Source organism: Hipposideros armiger, unplaced genomic scaffold (genome assembly GCF_001890085.2).
Source record: "Hipposideros armiger isolate ML-2016 unplaced genomic scaffold, ASM189008v1 scaffold_106, whole genome shotgun sequence".
Taxonomy (NCBI): Eukaryota; Metazoa; Chordata; class Mammalia; order Chiroptera; family Hipposideridae; genus Hipposideros; species Hipposideros armiger.
Genome location: NW_017731456.1, coordinates 2551318 through 2570198, shown reverse-complemented (window position 1 = coordinate 2570198; position 18881 = coordinate 2551318). Strand labels below are relative to the sequence as shown.

Below are 18881 nucleotides of genomic sequence, written 5' to 3'. Positions count from 1 at the left end.
AATGTCTGAAATTGGCTAGGAAAGGTAATTTGAACCTCACCTACATTCTCTTGTCTAGACAAGGGCAGGGCCTCTTACGGAATAATTCCTTAAAGTTGTGGAAATTGAAAAGTGGCCTCAGTTGACTTAAAGGGACCCCATGGCAGCACATAAAAGGTTTGTATTTTTCTTAAAGATGTGATTGAAATCTCAGCAGAATCAACGTAAGAACCACTTGTAAATAAATGACCACTAGCAAAATATGGAGCTAGTTACCACAGAATAAAGGAAAGATGTTTGTGTTTCAACAATACGAGCAACAAAACTGAGTCAACAAAAATGCAATCCTAATTCCTTTTTGCTTAAGATATAGCCTTCATGTTTGGGGGGGAAATCAGGTAAATTGGGTGGGGTTACTGCTATTTTAATGAAAGAGAAAACATTGCTTTTCTATTTAAAAGGAAGGCCTAACGTTTTTAATATCTTTAACTACATTTATCAATTTCTTTAAAATAGTGGACTTTCTTGGGAGTGTTTTCTTCTTTCTGTGGCCTACCTGTGCTTTGTATTGGATTTAGATTAGGTAGACAAATTCGCAAATTCAGGAGTACCAGGTTTGTCCTGGTGTCATTTGTTATAAAATGTACCCGGTTTTAAGGTATATTTCTTAACCAAGAATGATCCAGAACTTTAGAAGTATGGAAATGCCAGGTTTGGGTTACTTAGTAAAAACGCTTCCAAGATTTTTATGCAATATCAGTTTTTGTCAAAGTCCCAATTGATGCAAATTTGTAGAGCAGTCATTTGCATAGAAAGGGATTGTATAATTGAAAGTTAATGCTGTGAAACAAGACTGTCTGGTATCAGGTACTAGTTGTGTGACTTTGGCTGAGTTACCTGTATCAGTTTCCTCATCTGTAGCGTAGACAACACCTACCTTAACCAGTGGTGGTGAGAACTGAGTTACATGTCTTAAAAACTGCATGCACTGTGTTACAGTCAGCCCTCTGTATCCACAGGTTCTAAATCCAGTTTCAACCCACTGCAGATTGAAAATACTTGAAAAAAATGTCACATTGTTGCTGACAGGTACTATGTAGTTAGGCCTAAGGTGGTTGCATATGTGCTGAACATGTACAGACTTTTCTTGTCATTCCCTAAATGTTAACAGTACGATTTACAGTGTATTAGGTGATATAAGTAATCTAGAGATTTAAAGTCTATGGGAGGATGTGCATAGGTTATATGCAAATACACCATTTTATATATACGGACTTGAGCATCTGAGGATTTTGGTATGCAAGGGTTGGGAGAGGGTCCTGGAACCAATCCCCTGAGGATACCAAGGGACAGTTAAGTACTGTTATATGTTAATCATTAACAGTTCTTGTTAGAAGGGGAGTTTGGCACAAATTGGCTTCTTATACACTTTGTATTTCAAAGATCCATTGCTTCAGTTATTACCCTAACATTCCCCAACTAACACCCCCACCCTAATGTGTCATCTAATTTGCCTTTTCTACCATCTGACAAGAAAACTAAGGGTCAGTGAAAGTGCCAGACAAAATGGAGGATGAAAGAGATGGGCCATAAAGAAAGTGGTTGGTTAGTGTCTGTCTCTAGACCAGTGGTTCTCAGCCTTTCACAGGGGTCGCTTAAGACCATCAGAGAAAACATATTTTCGATGGTCTTAGGAACCGAGACACCGCTCCTCTATCCATCTCCAGGCCCTCATGCAGATACGCCCACATACGAGTACCTGGTGACCCCTGTGAACGGGTCGTTTGACCCCCCAGAGGGGTCACGACCCACAGGTTGAGAACCGCTGCTCTAGACCCAAGTCTATGGGGAAAAAAAATGATAATGTATATTTCATTGACTCCAATTATAAGAGTAATGAGTATTTGCAATGGAAATGCAAAAATGTAATCTAAAAACTTAACGGCTGGAGGTAACCACTGTTAGCATTTTGGTGTATATTTCAAAATGTTTTTGCATTGATTTATTAAGATGAGATGGTTCTATTCAGTCTTTTGTAACAGCATTTTCATGTCAAATATTGTTTATAAAAGATTGCATAGTATGTTTTTTGTCGATTTTAAGATCCATTCCAGTTTCAGGCATGTTAAAATGTGGAGGAGGGGGTGTGCGCTATAGAAATCGATGGCATATTAGGGTTTAATTAGCCATATTTTTTTCTATTTAAAACAATGGGGTATTCTAAAATTGGTAGTCTTATATTTGATGAAATTCAGTGTTTTGTTTTATAGATGATTTAACCAAATCCCTACTAAAGGGCATTTTGGCTCCTTCCATTTTCATCAATGCTGTGACAAATTTTACTCATGTTATTTATACTGATATTGGTATACCTTGCTAGGAGTAGAGTTGTATTGCCCAGCTGCCTCCAGAAAGGAGCCAGCTAGCATACCTGGTTGTGAACACCAATTTCTCAATACTGGCTGATTTTTAAAATTTCGTTTTGCTAATTTGGTAAGTGAAAAATAGTGTTTTAAGTTTTATTTCTTTGACTACAGGTTATTGTGTTTTTCATATTTATTGGGCATTTAATGTATTTTATGTTTTTAACTCCATCCATTTTTCTTTGAAGTGTTGGCTTTTTTCATATTGATCTGTAAGTGCCTTATTTAATTACGTTATCCATGGGCATATGTTGCAAATATTTTTATCTAACTTGGTGTGTGTGAGTTTTGCAGTTTTAATTGGAAACTTATTCCAGTATAGGCTGATGTAAAGATCTGACTTGTTTCTTTTCGTTGTCAGTTAGCCTATTGATTGGAATTGCTTATTTATGTTTTTTAGGGGAAAGAGACCTTTATGATATCTTATTCTACAGAGTGATTTACTTGAGGATTCACCTGTCAGCCTTAAATAAGGTTGGATAATGTGAACATGAGTCCTGCAGGTTAGGAAGAGAAAAACGGCTCCTTTGGAGGGCTTGAGCAGTGATGTTGGGACAGATGATTAACTGCATCAAGGGAAAGAAAAAGGCAGAGCTTGATGGAGAAAAAAAAGAATCGAACATGGGGGCTTGACTAGAATAGAATGTGCCTAGCTTGGCATCTCTTTCACTGGCCTCAGGGCATCAGTAGTTGCAGCTGTAGACTATTAATGGAAGCTGAGAAATTGGGACAGGGTGGAGGGGAAAAGGCAGTAAAAGGGAAGAACTAGATAACACTAGTTTGACTTTTCGTATTGTCAGTTAGGAAGAGAGAAGCTCAGGAAACAAAATCTGGCTTATGGGAAAGAGGGCCCTTTAAAGGAGCAATTCAAAGTAAGGATTTCTATACAAGAATTAATGGTGAAGATTCTCATGAATCCATTAAGCGTGAATTTGGACTTTATTTGTAGTATTTAGGTCCCTGAGAATTTTGATGTGTTTAAATAGCAGAGATTTCTGGGTTGACTTTGGATGTATACCAGGAGTGAGGATTTAAATCATTACTAGTTTTCTTTGAGGAATGAAAGTCTGGCTGTATGATTCGGTGAGCTCCACCTATATATTGGTGAGCTCCTCCTGGTAAACTAGGCAACCTAATTTGGGATTTTGTTGGGTGGGGGGAGTGGCAGGAAGAGGGAGTGTGAAAACTACTTGGGGCAAGGGTAGAAGGAAGTTACCTATCTGTCATTCATGGCAAGAGGACATTTTATCTGGCAGAGTGAGCAGCCCGTCTTGTTCAAATATGTTTTTAAACTAAACTGCAGTTTAGTTTATTATAGCAGTGCTGTCAGTGAACAGGGGTAGAAAAGGGGTTGGGAGCGAAGCGGAACAGATGCAAACTCAGTTGTTCCAATAAAGGAAGCAGGCACAGCTGGACTGGCTTCTGAACGTAACAAGATGAAAGCAGTGGTGACATCTTTTACTTTTTATTAATAGCCTACTATGTATGCAGCAGGCATGGTGCTGGGGAAACATGCATGGTTCTTTAGGAAAACAGATGAAGACTGCAGTATCCCCCGGGGCTTTTAAGAGGAGGGAAAGGATGTGTAGAGGGGTAAAAGGGAGACTGGGAGCTGGTCTTTGGGGACAGGTGGGGAAGGGAGGACTGACTGAGATGGATATCAGGTAATCAAAAGAAACTCAAAGATAACGAAAAACAGGTATTTCAAGAAAGAAAAATTGGCTTCCATTGCCAAGAGGTGATAGGTTTGCTGGCTTCTCAAGGTGGCCTTGTCTGTCTCGGCCTATTGCAAACAAAAGGGCACCACATTCTGGTTGCAGACAAGCCACTGCTGAAGCTGCTAAGATCGGGGAGACTCGTGGGGTGTTGCACAGCGGCTGAAAAGTAGAATAGAGATGTAAGGAAGAGCTTGAGCTCTTCAAAGAAAGCCTGGGAGAACTAAACATGTTAAGTGTGGACTGGCAGGAAGCATGAATGAAGAGTTAAACATGAATAAGAAGTGTTACTTTGATTTCTAGAGCTCTGAGGTATGTTTGGTAAACCTAATAGAACTGTCTCAATTCTAGTGTTTGGATGGCACAGGGCTGTAGGTAGGTCCCAGGCTTGACAGGGATTTTAAGGAAAATGTTCTTGGACCTTTCATTCCTGTTCTTTTGGGAAGAGTACTATTAGCATTTAAACCAAGACTCCCAGCAGCTCAGAAAGTGCCTATAGTGAAGGAACAGAGGCAGCGATGGGCGAGGGGAAGGTGACAAGCCAGGGGCCAGAGCTCTAAAGGAGTAAAACATGTTATGTTCCAAGTTGGTTCTGGGGAGGAGAGAACTACAGGCTCAATGTGGACCTGAGAACCAGCTCAGTTCCTGAGGAAGGAAAGCAGGATGTCTTCGGGATGGGGGACTTAAGAGTGCAACTGTGGTAGTTGGGTCTTAGACGCATCTGAGACCGCCCTCGTCTTTAAGGCAGCACTTGCTGCAGCAGGTGGAGGAAACATGGGGTCAGAGAGCCTTCATCCCACTCCTTATCAAGACATCTGATTTCAGAGGGAAGGCTGATTGCTTAAGGTCCTAACTAGGTTTCTGATAGCTGTCCACCGTCCAGCTGCTCTTGATTCACTGAAAGAAGGTGAAGGCAAAATAAACTAGCAAAACTACCAAAAAGGTAGTCTTAGGCTTCCACAAATAAGGACAGTCACGACCATCGTGGGAGCACCTATATTGGTGTTCACTAGGGTCTTTTATGTCCTCACGTGTATAAGACTAGGTTGATCTGTTTTGATGGTTCTGCTGTAATGACTAGTGTGTCCATCGTCTAGGGCCGTTTTCTCATACAGCAGCCACTAGCCACTTGTGATTTTTAATTAGTCAAAATTCAGTTCCTCAGTCATACTAGTCACATTCCAGAGTGAACAGCCAATGTGCTTAGTGTCTGCTGTATTGAACCGTGTAGATAATATATAGAAGACTTCTCAGAAAGGCCTATTGAACAGTACTGATCTAGACAACATCTGGTATGTAACAGCTGCTTTATAAACAGTTGCATGAATGGTCCTCTGGACTTATGCTACTGCTAGTGAGAGTTTTGGTTTCCTTTCCCCTTTCTGGCCAGCGTAGTCAAGAAAGTTGCAGGCCTTCTATTGGAGTCTCTAGGTCCACACAGTGGAGGATGTAATCTTAAGGCTCTGGACAAGGCAAGATGAGGTATCTGGGTTATAGCCAATTCCGTTCCCGAGATCCACTCTGAGCTGGCTTGACTGCGCTCCAGCTGATGGTGGCATGCACCTAGAGGTGGTGGCACCTGGAGCAGGGGGCTGGGTTGACGGGCATGCTGTGCTGGTTGGGGGGGGTGTGTACTCCAGTTTTCAAGCTTTGCCACTCAAAGCATGAGGGAGCTGCACCCCATCTTTAACCTATCCAGAGTTAGCTTCTCACCACAGGAGGTGAGCGGGTGAAGGGAACTTGAGTGGAAAATGGAGAGAGAGATGTGCTGAGGCTCTAGTTCTTCCAGGGGGTCAGCTGTAGGAGCCTCCTGTGAAGGGAGAGAATCTGTGTTGGAGGGTAAGTAGCCCTCGTGGGTGGGAAGGTAGTCCACAAGGAGGCCTGGCAAGGGGCCGGCTGGGTTTCGGGGCTTGGAGTGAGAGCCCCTGCTCCCCAGCACCTTGTACAGATCCACTAGTTGTCCTGTCTCCACTGAGAGAGCACTTGGAGGTGATGGGCTTGAGGCACTGTCTTCTTCAGAGGAATAGTGACCTTGGACTCCTCGTCCCTTTTCTGGCCATTTGGAGCGAAGGGGATGTCGGAAGATGGGGGCCACTTGATTAAGGACTTCATTGATGACCAGGGGCTCAGGTTCTTCGGAAGCAGACCAGTCTGTCAGGAGCCTGTCCAAGGGCAGCTGTGCCTTCTGAGAAAGAGGAGGAAGAGGCTCAGATGGCTGTGTTAAGGAAGCAGCCATGTCAGCTGACTTCTAGGTTTTAAAAGGCCTCACAGCCTGCACTGCCTAGTCAGCTTGCAGTGGGACACTGTGGGTCCTTGACTTTACAAGGAGAGAGAAGCAGTTAACATTGTCAGGGAGACAGACAAGCAGGAGCTATGGACTCCTCAACCCCCAGCCAGTGAATGAGTCACTATCCTGCTCACCTTCAGCCAGATTTCCTGATGAGTCGGAATGCTCTAGCTGCTTTTCCTCTAGGAGAGGGCATACTGGGTGCAAAGGAAAGGCTGAGCTTGCCTCTGGGGAAGGAGGCAGGGAAGACCAAAAGGGTCACACGAGAGCTGAATACTGAGACGTATACTATTCTCTAAATAGGGAGGTTGTTGGCAAGGAGGACAGGTCTATTCTGGAGCCTGCTAGTTCTTATGACAGGAAAACAGGCTTCAGAAATAGGAGGTCACGTGATGAAGGGACTTTCAAGGGATACTAAGGAGTTCAGGTTTTGATACAACTACTGAAAGGTTTTAGGCAGGATAATATCTATCAGTTCTACTCTTAAAAAAGACCCCTCTAGAATAATTCTTTGGAAGAAATTTTTATCCTTTTCCCCCTACCTAATTTTGTCTGTTACTTTTCTTGCTTGCTTCCTCTTTCATAACCAGTGCATTGGTTACCAGCTCTTCTTTCCAAACTTACTGCTGATTGCCGAGTCCAAGCACTTTGTTAACATTTCTTTTAATGGGCTTTATTGGGCTCTCCTTACATCCTGGAAACCATCTTTCACATCGACTGCTTTTCTAAAGCAAAGCTCCACAGCCTTTAAGTACTCAGGCTTACACAGGCAGTAAAGCTTCCAGCCCTTAGCTTGGCAGCCAAGTTCCTGCACCTTCCTCCACTTCCCCATGTTTTCATTCAGAAACTATTTCAGGCACACACCATCCTGGTCTTATTAAACCTTTTTTCTCTGCCGCCGCCATCCATGCTTCCGCTGCCAGCCCCCACCTGCTTCTGTGTGCCCTGCCATCCCCTGCCTGACACCTTGCTCTATCACGAAGTCCCTAGTGTGTTCCCTCCGCTGGAATACAGCAGCGAAGAAACCACCCGTTAGCTTCTTGGCACATGATGCTCTATACTGCCACTTTTATTTAGCATTTTATATTTCCGCCAGCTGTCTATGAGCAGGGACCATGTCTTCAGGGAGGAGCAGAATGACAAAAAAAAGTTAGCCTCGGGACAGGGCAAAGCCTGAGGACGAGTCCCAACCTCTGAGGCCTTCAGTTCCCTCATCTGTCAACTGCCATGTTGTGCAAGAGTGATTTGGTCTGGAGTGGCTCTGCTGTCCACTCCCTTGCCTTGAGCATGAGAAGTTTCCAAAAAGTAAATGACGGTGCTGTCCCAGGACAGACTTCTGCAAAGGGCCCTGACAAGCTAGAGGGTATGTACATGTTTCTCTTGGGAGCCTCCTCTTCCGATTGCTCCCAAACTGGTTCTGGCACACCGGGTGTGGCTTGGAACGTGGCGGGAGGCTCTGGGAAACTAAGTGGCTGTCACAGATGTGGGCGAGATTACCTAGGGTGAGGTTCTGCCTTCTGGAAGGCTTTGGCAATATTGACAAGGCTGCTTGCTCCTCAGCTCTTACAAAGCAGGACCTCCCTCTGGGGCAAGGCCTTAGACCACCATTAGCTCAGGTACTTCAAGGACACTATTGTAAGCTTTTAAAGGCTCAACATGGATAACATTCCAGCGATCCCCTTTATGATTTAGCCTTTTCCTCCAGAGCTTTTAAGACATGTGGTTTTTTAGCCACATCTTAAGAAATGGTAGGGGGTTGTAAGGCCTGAGAACTGAAAACATTTTGTTGGAGATGAAAGACGGACTATGGCCTCAGCCTGTCACCAGGAGAGCAGTTTGGGTCTTTAAAAACAGTCTACCCACTTTGAGTGGCAAGCAGGGTTCTAAGGCGGCCTCAAGGCCATCACAGATGCCTTGTTTAAGATAAATTTTTAAAACTTTCTAATTTACCAGTTATTTTTGCAAAAGAAATAGATGCACATAGTTTTGTAAGAAATGTTAAAAGTTCAAAGGTTTAAAAGTTTAAAAGTTTCATTTGTAATGAAAATTAAGTGGCCTTCATATCCAACCCCCTCCCCAAGGGCAACCCCAATGATCAGTTTCGTATGTAGGGTTCCAGAAATACCCTGTGCGCATGAGGAGGTGGGGGAGGGGAGGGTGTGTGTGTGTGTGTGTGTGTGTGTGTGTGTATATCTACTTTTTATACAGATGAGAACCCACTTCAGACAATTGTTACAAACTTTGTTTTTTTCACTTTAAGTATCTTAGAGATTTTTAAACACATAGAGATTTTTTTTTAGTAACTGCATAATATCCTGTTGTACGGATACACTCAAAATGTTTAACCTGCCCCCCTGGTGGCAGGTTACATTATGTCCACTTTTTGGCTTCTATTTATAATGCTGCAATGAATATTTATACTATACAACTTCGGGCACATGTGTGGCAATTTCGGTTACCTTTTCCCTGTGTTATTTTCTCAAACCCTTTATATGTCTTAGCATTTCTTCTAGGCTTTTTATGGGCCCTTATGCCCAGGCAGAGGCAAACAGAGCCTATGACACCAAAGCTACCAGCGTGGGAAGCCAGGTTTCCATGACTGACCCGGAGCTGCTTCCCACCATGCTGTTTCAGGCTTTTAGGACAAGGGACTGCAATCACAACACGGGAAGAGAAGACCTTAAAGCTCGGCTGGCTCAACTCCTAGTACTTGAATCCCCTCTTACACTAGCAGAGGTATCCTTACAGAGTGCCTTCCCACAGGTCATCACTGGATGAGGGCCCTGTGTGTGAACACCTCTTTAGTGTATTCAGCTCGGAGGTGCTGACTTCTCGAAAGACGCCCCTCACACCCGTGCTTAAAGATCTTTTAGGATGTACAGTATAATGGCGGACAGCATATCCTACTTTTATGTGAATTTGGGATCCAACATTTATTAGCTGACTAACATTGGGCAAGTTTGGTCCTTTGTACCTCAGTTTTCTCATCTGGAAAATGAGGATAACAGTACAACTTTATAAAGCTGTATGGATTAGATGTTAATGCATGAAAAACGTCTTTTAAAGTGTCTGGCATATGTAAAGTAATATGTATGTATACAGAAATAATACAATTATCTACCATACTATAACTATATCATGTAGATTGTAGATATATAATTTATATGTGTAAATATACATATATATGTGTGTGTGTCTATATATATATATATATCTACAGAGGGTGCCAAAAACATGTATACACATTTTAAGAAGGGAGAAAACTTAAATTGTAATACAGTGAATGACACTAGCATTCATTTGATTAACACCATCTTTTGAGCAAACATCGTACTACACGTTGCTACCATAATTCAACTTTGAAAAGTAATACATATATAGATAACATTGCTTAAAATGTGTATACATTTTTTTGGCACCCCAGGTGTATGCTACTGTTGTTATTACTGCTCTTGCTGTTACAACTTAACAGGCACAAAAGCCCTCAATAGAGGAGACATCAAGTATGAGCCTTCCTGGGAAGAAAGTGAGCAATCTGCCTTGTGTGACCCGTGTGCGTTATGTGGCATCTTACTTAATCTTCACAACAGTATACATGGGAGATATTGTCAATTCCTATTTTACAGAGGATGAAACGAGGGTTCCAATGTCAGGCAGGTTGCCCAAGGGTCATCCATGTAGTAAGTGGCAGAGGTGAGGTTTACATCCAAGCCTTATTTTAAAGGCACTCAGCTGCCTTTGTGACTTAAATTCCTACCGAGGCAGACATGGCTGAGACCAGCTCTTTCCCTGAGCAGTGGCTGGTTGCACTGGCTTCTGGTCTTAGGAAGGGTGTAGATGATAGAATGCACTGGGGAACTGAGGCAAAGAACTTCGGAGGAGGGATATACGGTGTGACAAAGGGAGTGGGGCTACCAACACCCGGGGTAATGGGGAGGCTATTGGCTACCGCTCCCCTCCACTTTGCTTTCCTTAAATACACAGTCTTGTGCCATATCCAGATGCCTTCATCTTCCAGACCTTCCACCAGAGGGGGAACCACCTTGCCCACTGTGAGCTGTTCTCACCTCCTGGGGCTGCACAGCAGCAGCTCCCCTCACTTCCTTGACTCTAGCTCTCCCACCTGCAGCTGAGCAGCCTCTCCTGAAAACCTTTTCTGTGCACAGTGGAATGACTTCCTGGCTTCCTGCCCAAACCAAATTAGTGTGGACTCTATTTGTCTGTTCTATGCTCACACAGGACTGGGAACATCATGGCAAAGCTTTAGTTCTCTTGAATTTGAATGAGTTGGTGCTCAGACTAGTGCTCAGCAAATGGCAAAAATACATGCTGTTTTATTTCGTTGGACATGAGGTGAGAAGGGGAACATAAGGCATAGACAGGAATGAAAAGCTATGAGTTATGTAGTCTTTTGGTCATAAGGCTCAGAAAATGACTGCATGGGAGTGATGACTCAGCTGGTAAGCTAGCGTGAAAGACTTCAGCTTACTCATAGGATCGCAGGTTCCCTCCAAATATAATGGGAAACTTAGATGTGCTGATTTCTAGAACCCCATTGACTGACCGCTGTGGTTTTATATCTTACCTCCACAATGGGATATTTCTTGGCCCAAGTGCTATTCGCTGGGTCTGGAATTTCTCTGCACCACTGAGGTCTGAGGGCTGCAAGGAGCACAAACACCCTAGAGATAAAGAAAACATTGGCATCTGGTTAAGTGTGTCCTCGATGGCATGGAAGCAGTGGTTCTCAGTGCAGTGATTTCAGTAGAGCCGTCGTTCAGTGGAGGGGTATGCCAATGAGTAACATGGGAACACTGAGGGAGAAAGATGATACGTCATCTGAGGCTGCACTAGTTTTCTGTGAAGTCTGGAGAGATGATATAGAGTTGAGATAACCACTTGGGGTTTGCTAACTAAACTATGGAACTTTTGCTCAATGTATTGTTTAGCTGTCACTATATAGCCATGCACTCATTCAGCAAACTATAATTGAACCCCTAATATATAACCACAGTGCTGGGATAGAACAGCAAATTAGAAGACATGGTCCCTACCCTTGGTGCTTACTGTTTAGTTAATTACAATTTTTATGAAGAGTTTGTAATGACAAGTAAATTGTGCTAAAAATAAAAAAAAGATACAAATGATAAATAGCTTGAACATAAACCGTGTAAGAAGAAAATACCATAAACATCCAAAACTGTTAACAGTACAGTAGGACCTTGGATTGCGAGCAACTTGGTTTGCAGGTGTTCTGCAAGACGAGCAAACATTTCTCATACATTTTAACTTGGTAAACGAGTGATGTCTTGCAATACAAGTAGTTTGTTCCCAGAACGAATTATGCTCACAAACCAAGGTATTACTATACTTGTGTTTGGGTATCAGAAGAAATACGGGTTTTTGAAAATATTTTAAAATGAGCTTATGATGTGGAAGGAAAAAAAATTCCTAAAAATGTTTCATATGAATGCATGTGGTTTAAATATTTTGACAATATTTTTTAAAATTCAAGACCAATATGACACAATTTAAAATCTTAGGGTTTGCTAAATAAACTATGGAGCTTTTGCTCAAGTAATGTTTAGCTGTCACTATAGAGCCATGCACTCATTCAGCAAACAATAATTAAACCCCTGATATATTACCACAGTGCTTTGATATTTAATAAGAATTACCAGTAAGCTGGAATGTGTTTAGCCCTTTAAAGCAAGAGATGTGGCCATGTGACTACTTTTTCTCTAAAGAAATTTGAGCAGAGGTACCTGTAACCTAGTATGTAGAGATCATGCAGTTGAGGACAGTGCCCAAGGGTTGGAGGGCCAATGAAATGAAGAAAACTGGGCCCCCAAATGACTGTGTGGAGCAGAACTGCCAACCAACCTGGATGACTGACTTACCTCAGGACTCTTACATGGGAGAGAAATAAACTATTTTACTAAAGCCACTATATTTTGAGGTCTCTTTTTTTTTAAACAGCAGACTCTTGGAGTTAAACTGTTTCAAAATCTACCTAAAGAGTTCTGCTTTGAAGTACCTATTCACACATGGGTGCTTCAATGTAAAGCTTTGCCAGACGAGTTCAATGGCTAATAGGATGACTTGTAACTAGTTTTGTTTTTACCTCTTAATTTAAACAACATCTGAAGAAAACTTTGTACTGGATAAGTAACACATTTAAACGTTCTCAATAAAATACAAGTTTAAGGAAATTTTAGAAGACATCTAAATAGAACTAAGATCACCTATGATTTTGTTCCCACCTATGACTACCATTAATATTTTGGTGTGTAGCCTTGGGGCAGAGAATACTAATTGCCACCCAATAACCTGTTTCCCCCTCTTCCTTAGGAACTGCTTTTTAAGATCTAATATAGCAAGTAGTTATATGATTTAATTTTCTTCTACATCTTTAATGGATACATACTACTGCTAGATAGCATGAGATATATCGTGATTCAGTTAATTCCATGTCACGGAGCATTTAGATTATTTCAAATTGTTTTCCTTTTATGAAGAAGACTTCAGTGAACATATTTGCCACCAAATATCTGCACACACGCATGATATACTGGAGAGTAAATTTCTACTTCGGAATTGCTAAGTCAATGGTAGAATACTTTTTAAAAAATTTAACATACTGTCAACCCAAAAAGTGGAATAGATTTAGTCTGCTACCAGCAACGTATGAAAATATCTACTTGTTTGACTCATAGCAGCAACAACTATTATCATTAAAAACAAAACACATTTACCAAAATTGGCAGGTGTAACCAACTTACTTTTGCCGGAAGTAACACACTGAGAAAATGCCCACTGTGATGGTAATACCAATGCAAATGCTCAGTGCCACAAATGTGCTCCAATTCGCTTTACCTGAAAAGACAGCAAACCCTGTGACTGAGTTATGTTCAGTGAACATTTCACAATACTGCTGTGTGAGCCCTCTGAGCCGTACCCACAGCTCCTGAGTAGTGGGCCCAGGAATAAGGCCAACTCATTTTTGTCCAGTTAGGGAGAAGGGGTCCTAAACGGGCCAATCCTACAATTCTGGGAGGAGCTCCTGCCCTACAAGGGCTGCTTCCTCTTTATCAGAAGGAAAGGGTGTGTGTTGGGGGGGTGGTGGCATACAAAGCACTGGCTGTGAACCAGCAGCTCTTAATTCTAGTACTGGATCTTCCACTGACATATATGATCTGTGGACCTCAGATTCTTGTTCTATAAATGGTGAAATGATGTCTACCTTGCTGCTTGTGAAGACTAGGGATGGTGTATTTAAAGCATATGGCAATGTATGAACATAGGAGGCCCTCAAGAAATAGTAGGTAGTAATTTTACTAAACATTGAAGAAGCGCTCTAACTAGGGTCTTTGAAATTGTTTTGATTTCTTCCTATGAACATGTATTTCACTACACGTTGGAATTATTCATGAATTCATCCAGCATTCATTATTCACCATGTACCAGGCCCTATTAGGTGCTGAAGTACAAAGATGAATAGGGCATGGGCTCTGTTGTCCTCAGAAGTCATGGATGTAGTCCAAAAAATACATGTAGATGTGTAAACATGGAAACAATTGTAAAAATGGGCAGATATAAGGCAGTGTAGCACAGAACAACATGGGAAATGGCCTTGTGAGCAGCTCAGGAAGGTTACCCAAAAGGCATGATATCAGCAGTTTAGAGTTGGATGGATAGGAGTTGGCTAAGTGGACAAGTTAGGGAAGCACAGACTAGACAGAACTATGCAACTACATGAAAGACAGAAACAGCACAGCACTGGTGCAACTACAGGTAGTCTAGTGCTGCTGAGTATGAATGATAAGTATGTGGCAGAAGACGAGGCTAGATAAGCGAACAGACCAGATCATGCAGGGCCTGGTAAGGAAGCAGTTTGAATTCTAGCTTGAATGCTCTTGGGGAGCCACTGATGGGTTGCAACAAGAGGTGAATGTCAGCATTGGGGGTCTTGCAGAAAGATTCTGATAGAGTGAAGGGTGGGCTGGGAGGGAGGGTGAGCAGGCAGGAGCTAGGGGCCAGAGACCTGCTAGGCCTGGTGAGAGATGTTACCAGGGCTGAACGGGTGAGCTAACACAGGCAGCCTTGTCATCACCCCACACTGGGCACAGTCTGACATTGCTTCAGCATCTACCTGCCTTCCTGAGCACACAGGACAAATGTGGAGTACCACCAGTAGAAAGCTGATGAGTTCTTAATTCAGTCAATTGCTCATAAGTTAACTTTCATGGGAACAGCTGGGAGATGAGAGGAGGGCTTTTTGGTTTTCTCAGTGGAGAAGTATCTGGCATAGAACAACAAAGTCCTGAATGAGCAACTTGATACTCCATCTCTCAAAGCACGGACAGCTTGTTTTATGCTTGCAGCAAATACAAACTAGAGCTGCCAGAGAGAACAGCAGTGTAACTTAGCTGGTGGAAGCCCATGAGAGCTGGGTCACTTCTCCATATACTTAAATTTAACTTAAGTAACTCAAATCTGAGTTTGATTTGCAGTTCTGCTATTTACCACCTCTATGACCTTGGGTAATCTTTCTGTACCTTACACTTGTAAAAAAGGCATCCTAATCCCTTATTCCTATATTCATTTCATATTGAGTGCCTGGTAGTGTGACCAGGTACAATCATGTGAAGCAGGTAATTTTACATGGTTGTGGTCAGTATTAAATGATTAAAAGTACATGTTGTATGGATTGAATTGTGTCCTCCCTTCCCCAAAATTCATATATTGAAGTCCTAACCTCCAGTACCTGAGAAAGTGACCATGTTTGGAAATAGGGTCATTGCAGATGTAATTAGTTAAGATGAGTTCAGACAAGTTGGGTGGCCTCTAATCCAATATGACTGGAGTCCTTATTTATTTTTTTTGTTTTGTTTTGTTTTGTTTTTAGCTGAGCCATCCTGCCATCTGTTGGCAGCTCAGCGGCAGCTCAGCTCGGGCCAAGACTCGAACTGCTGTTGCTCAGAGCTCAAACTCTTGAACGAGCTCTTAACCAACTGAGCCACTCGGCCGGTCCTGGAGTCCTTATAAAAAGGAGAAATTTGAACACAAAGACACACTCCAGAAAAACTCAGTGTGAAGATGAAGGCAGAGATCCACAAGCCAAGGAACGCCAAAGATTGCCACCAGATGCAAGACGAGAGGCATAAAACAAATGCATAACTCTCAGAAGAAACCAACTGCTTACACTTTGATCTTAGACTTCCAGCCTCCAGAGCTGACAAAATAAATGTCTATTGTCTAAGCCACTCAGTTTGTGGTACTTTGTTATAGGATCCCCAACAAATTAATACGGTACACAAAGCACTTAAGACATTGACTGGTGCCTAATAATTATCTGATATGCATTGCAATAGCTGCTATTGTTATTGTTGAGATTATTCTCATAGTTGACTAAACAGATATTGTGTGAACAAGAACTCTGTGCTGGGCATCATTCTAGACCTTGAAGATAGATTCTAGACCCTGCCTATTGGATTTTGAGTGAATATGCGTCAAATGTAGTACATTATGAAGGAAATATGGAGGTGCATTTGGGAAGGCCTCCTGGAGGAGGAACTATTTCCACTGGGTTTTGAAAAATGAGTAGACACTGTCTCCAAGCAGACAGTGACATGGTAGGGCATTCCAGTTAGAGGAAACAGCAAGTACAAAGGTGTAGCAGCAAGAAAATGAGCAAATTAAAGGCAATCTGATCATCTCTATGCCAAAGGCAGTGGGAGTGTATATCTGTGTAGGAATCCAGGGTGGACACTCCATCTCTGAAGTTGTTTCTTACCTTGCAGACAGAATTCCCTCTCATTTCCCTGGGGGCTTTCGCCAGCAGCTGTCAGAGCTGTCATCCACAGGACGTATGTTACTCTGGGCTGCAGGCTGCCTATCAAATGTGAATTTGGAGGGGCCTTATAGGGAATTTCTGAAAAGAAGATAAAGGAAGAAAGGCACATATTAAAGGAAGCATTTGGATATAGGCTTTTACTCATTTTTATTTGTTAATACTTCATTTAATTTGAAAGAAAAAACCATACTGCTGCTTTAAAATAGTCCATTAGTATTCAACACTTGTCAAGGTCCTAAACACTCATTTATGGAGGCCCCACTTACAGCATATCAGAAAAATTAAATGTTTTTTTCTGTGGCAAAATCTTTTGAAAGAATTTTTATCATTTTGCTTTTGAAATTATTTAGCTATAGTTAATTCGTTTTATTTCCTATTGATTATAATGTTTCTGGCATTTACCAGGTATGTTTGAGAACTCTTGGGGAGTAAATTTAATGTACAAATTGTTTTCAATGGAATTTTTAAGAAAGCTAAGTTTAGCAATTAATGAAATAGATATTTGTATTTAAGCAACATTTATTAATTTTGATTTTCCACTTTTTTTTGTAGGCTCAGATTATTGGGTTTAGTGGGTTTAATATGATGATCTGTTAAATCTGACATAAAATAAAAAACCTAGAACAATGGTACTTAATATTAGGTTTATTTTGGCAGTTTAAGCCTATATCGTCAGTTCCCTATGCTCTCAACACCCCTGCAGATTCTCAGCAGGAAAGATTATTTTTTTGAGCAATGCACTGATGTTGTTTTTCTCCTCCAAGAAACATGACTGTGGGTAGCCTTCAGTAAATAGGCAAACTTCTCCTCTAGTCATCTGTTGGGTGTGAGTTTGGCACAACCTCTCAAAACCTGGGTGGGGGGTGGGAGGTGGTGGTGGTGGGGGGACTATAAACCCAAGACCAGAACTTCCGCAGGAGCTCTGCGGGCTTGCTCAGCAGACATGTCAAGCCTGAGCTGGTGATCAAAGTGGAAAGTAGAGCTCTGCACTTTGTGCCTCAACATCATTTATTGGCTCACCAATCCCCAGAGCAAGTCAGATGATGCCCATTTGCTGAATTTATTTCAACAGTCACAAATATTTATTGAGCATCTGCTCTGGACAAGGCACCAAGTATACAAAGACACAGTATCTGCTTCAAAGAGCTCACATCTAGTGGAGAAAACAGACCCTTACACTTCCCACCCCTGCTTACTGTGAGTGACCAACAAGGTGGAGCCCTGTAATCTTATGGCCACTCCACCCAATGGGGCTGAAGTCTGAGCAGATCATTGAACAGCTGTGACTATCACAGCAATTTCTGTATGTTACATCCCGTTGAGAAAAAGTACCATGTGGAAGATTCCCGAGCTTCCTCTAACACGATAAAATTGCTTGCACAGACTTAAACTATATGATTAAACTAAAAAAGCTCCTTATTCCTAAGGCAGGGGATGAAACAGTTAATTTTGGAGAGACCTTGTGCTCTTGCTGCACCAAAACATCATCAAGGATCAGGGAGTCGATAGCCTGAGTCAGGGCAGCCTTAGTTCTGGGAGTGAAATGAGATGTCAGAACAGAAGGGAAGGGATTTGAATGGTTTGCTGGGCCAACATGTTTACACACACACACACACACACACACACACACACACACACACACACACACACACACGAAGAATAAAAATAGACATTCTATGTGGGGAGCGCTAAGGAGAGTGATGGTGTCAGCAGCTTGGTTGGCAAACTAGTTTGGTTGAGTAATGGGAGAAAGAAATCCTGCAGGAAATACTGGTTCTGCTGCCTAGGTCTGGGCTGTGATCTCAGGCACAGATAAAGGGGGCAATTCGATCTTTGGCCATCTGAAACTTTAGGCTCAGGGTGGTTAAAGGACAAAAGCACCAGTTTAGGAAGATGTGAGCGTTGTCAATCATCTGATAGGCACTGGGTAAGAAGGTCAGGCAAAACAGCTCTGCTGTTATTGAAAATTAGTTTTTCCCTACCAGTCTTCAGTGGTTTAACAAAGTGTGAGGCAGTAATCACCCATTTGTTATTCGACAAGTACTGTTTTTATTAAGCACCTACTGTGTGCCTGGCTGTATTGTAAGTACAGGGGAGACAGTGGTTAGCAAAGTGCCATGGTGGCTGCCCTCATGATGCTTAGTCTATGGGCAAAAACCGCTGAGTGGTAAAAAAGTATAATGTGTGCACCAGTAGAGAAGTGCCTTTGCCATTGGTGAAAATGACGGTACCAACGAAGTCACAGGGGGGAGGCTGTGCACCAGAAGCACCTGAGAAATGTACTACATGGCAGGTGCGTGGGCCCCATCCCAGTTCTCCACCTGTCCTCTCCTCCCAGCAGGGTTAAATGCTCCTGCATGTGCTGTTAGTACTGGGGCCGGGTGGACGGTGCCCTTCCCCTTGAAACTCCATCCTCCTGCTGCTGTGGTGCCTCTCTTTCTTGGAGTCTTTTGCCCTCAATCATCTGCCCTCTGTCACTCTTTAGAAGTTGCACTTATGAATTCACCTGTGATTCTGGTTGCCAAATGCAACAGATAGTTGTCAGCCCTCAATTATAGCAATTACATCACTTTTGTGTACTTTTCCATCCCCTTCAATAGGATGTGAGCTCTGTGAAGATA

General features: G+C 42.4%; 1 protein-coding gene across 3 annotated transcripts in view; it reads right to left on the bottom strand.

Moving 5' to 3' along the window:
• Window positions 1-1776: 1776 nt before the first annotated feature.
• Window positions 1777-18881, bottom strand: part of IL12RB2 (interleukin 12 receptor subunit beta 2) — a 78639-nt gene continuing 61534 nt past the window's right edge. For all 3 annotated transcript variants that reach the window (XM_019646773.1, XM_019646774.1, XM_019646772.1), the window contains 4 exons: window positions 16201-16338; window positions 13187-13280; window positions 10990-11086; window positions 1777-6302 (listed from right to left, as the gene is read on the bottom strand). In XM_019646773.1, coding sequence (XP_019502318.1) covers window positions 5775-6302; window positions 10990-11086; window positions 13187-13280; window positions 16201-16338 — 857 coding nt within the window. In that variant the 3' untranslated portion in view covers window positions 1777-5774. The remainder of the gene's footprint in view (window positions 6303-10989; window positions 11087-13186; window positions 13281-16200; window positions 16339-18881) is intronic.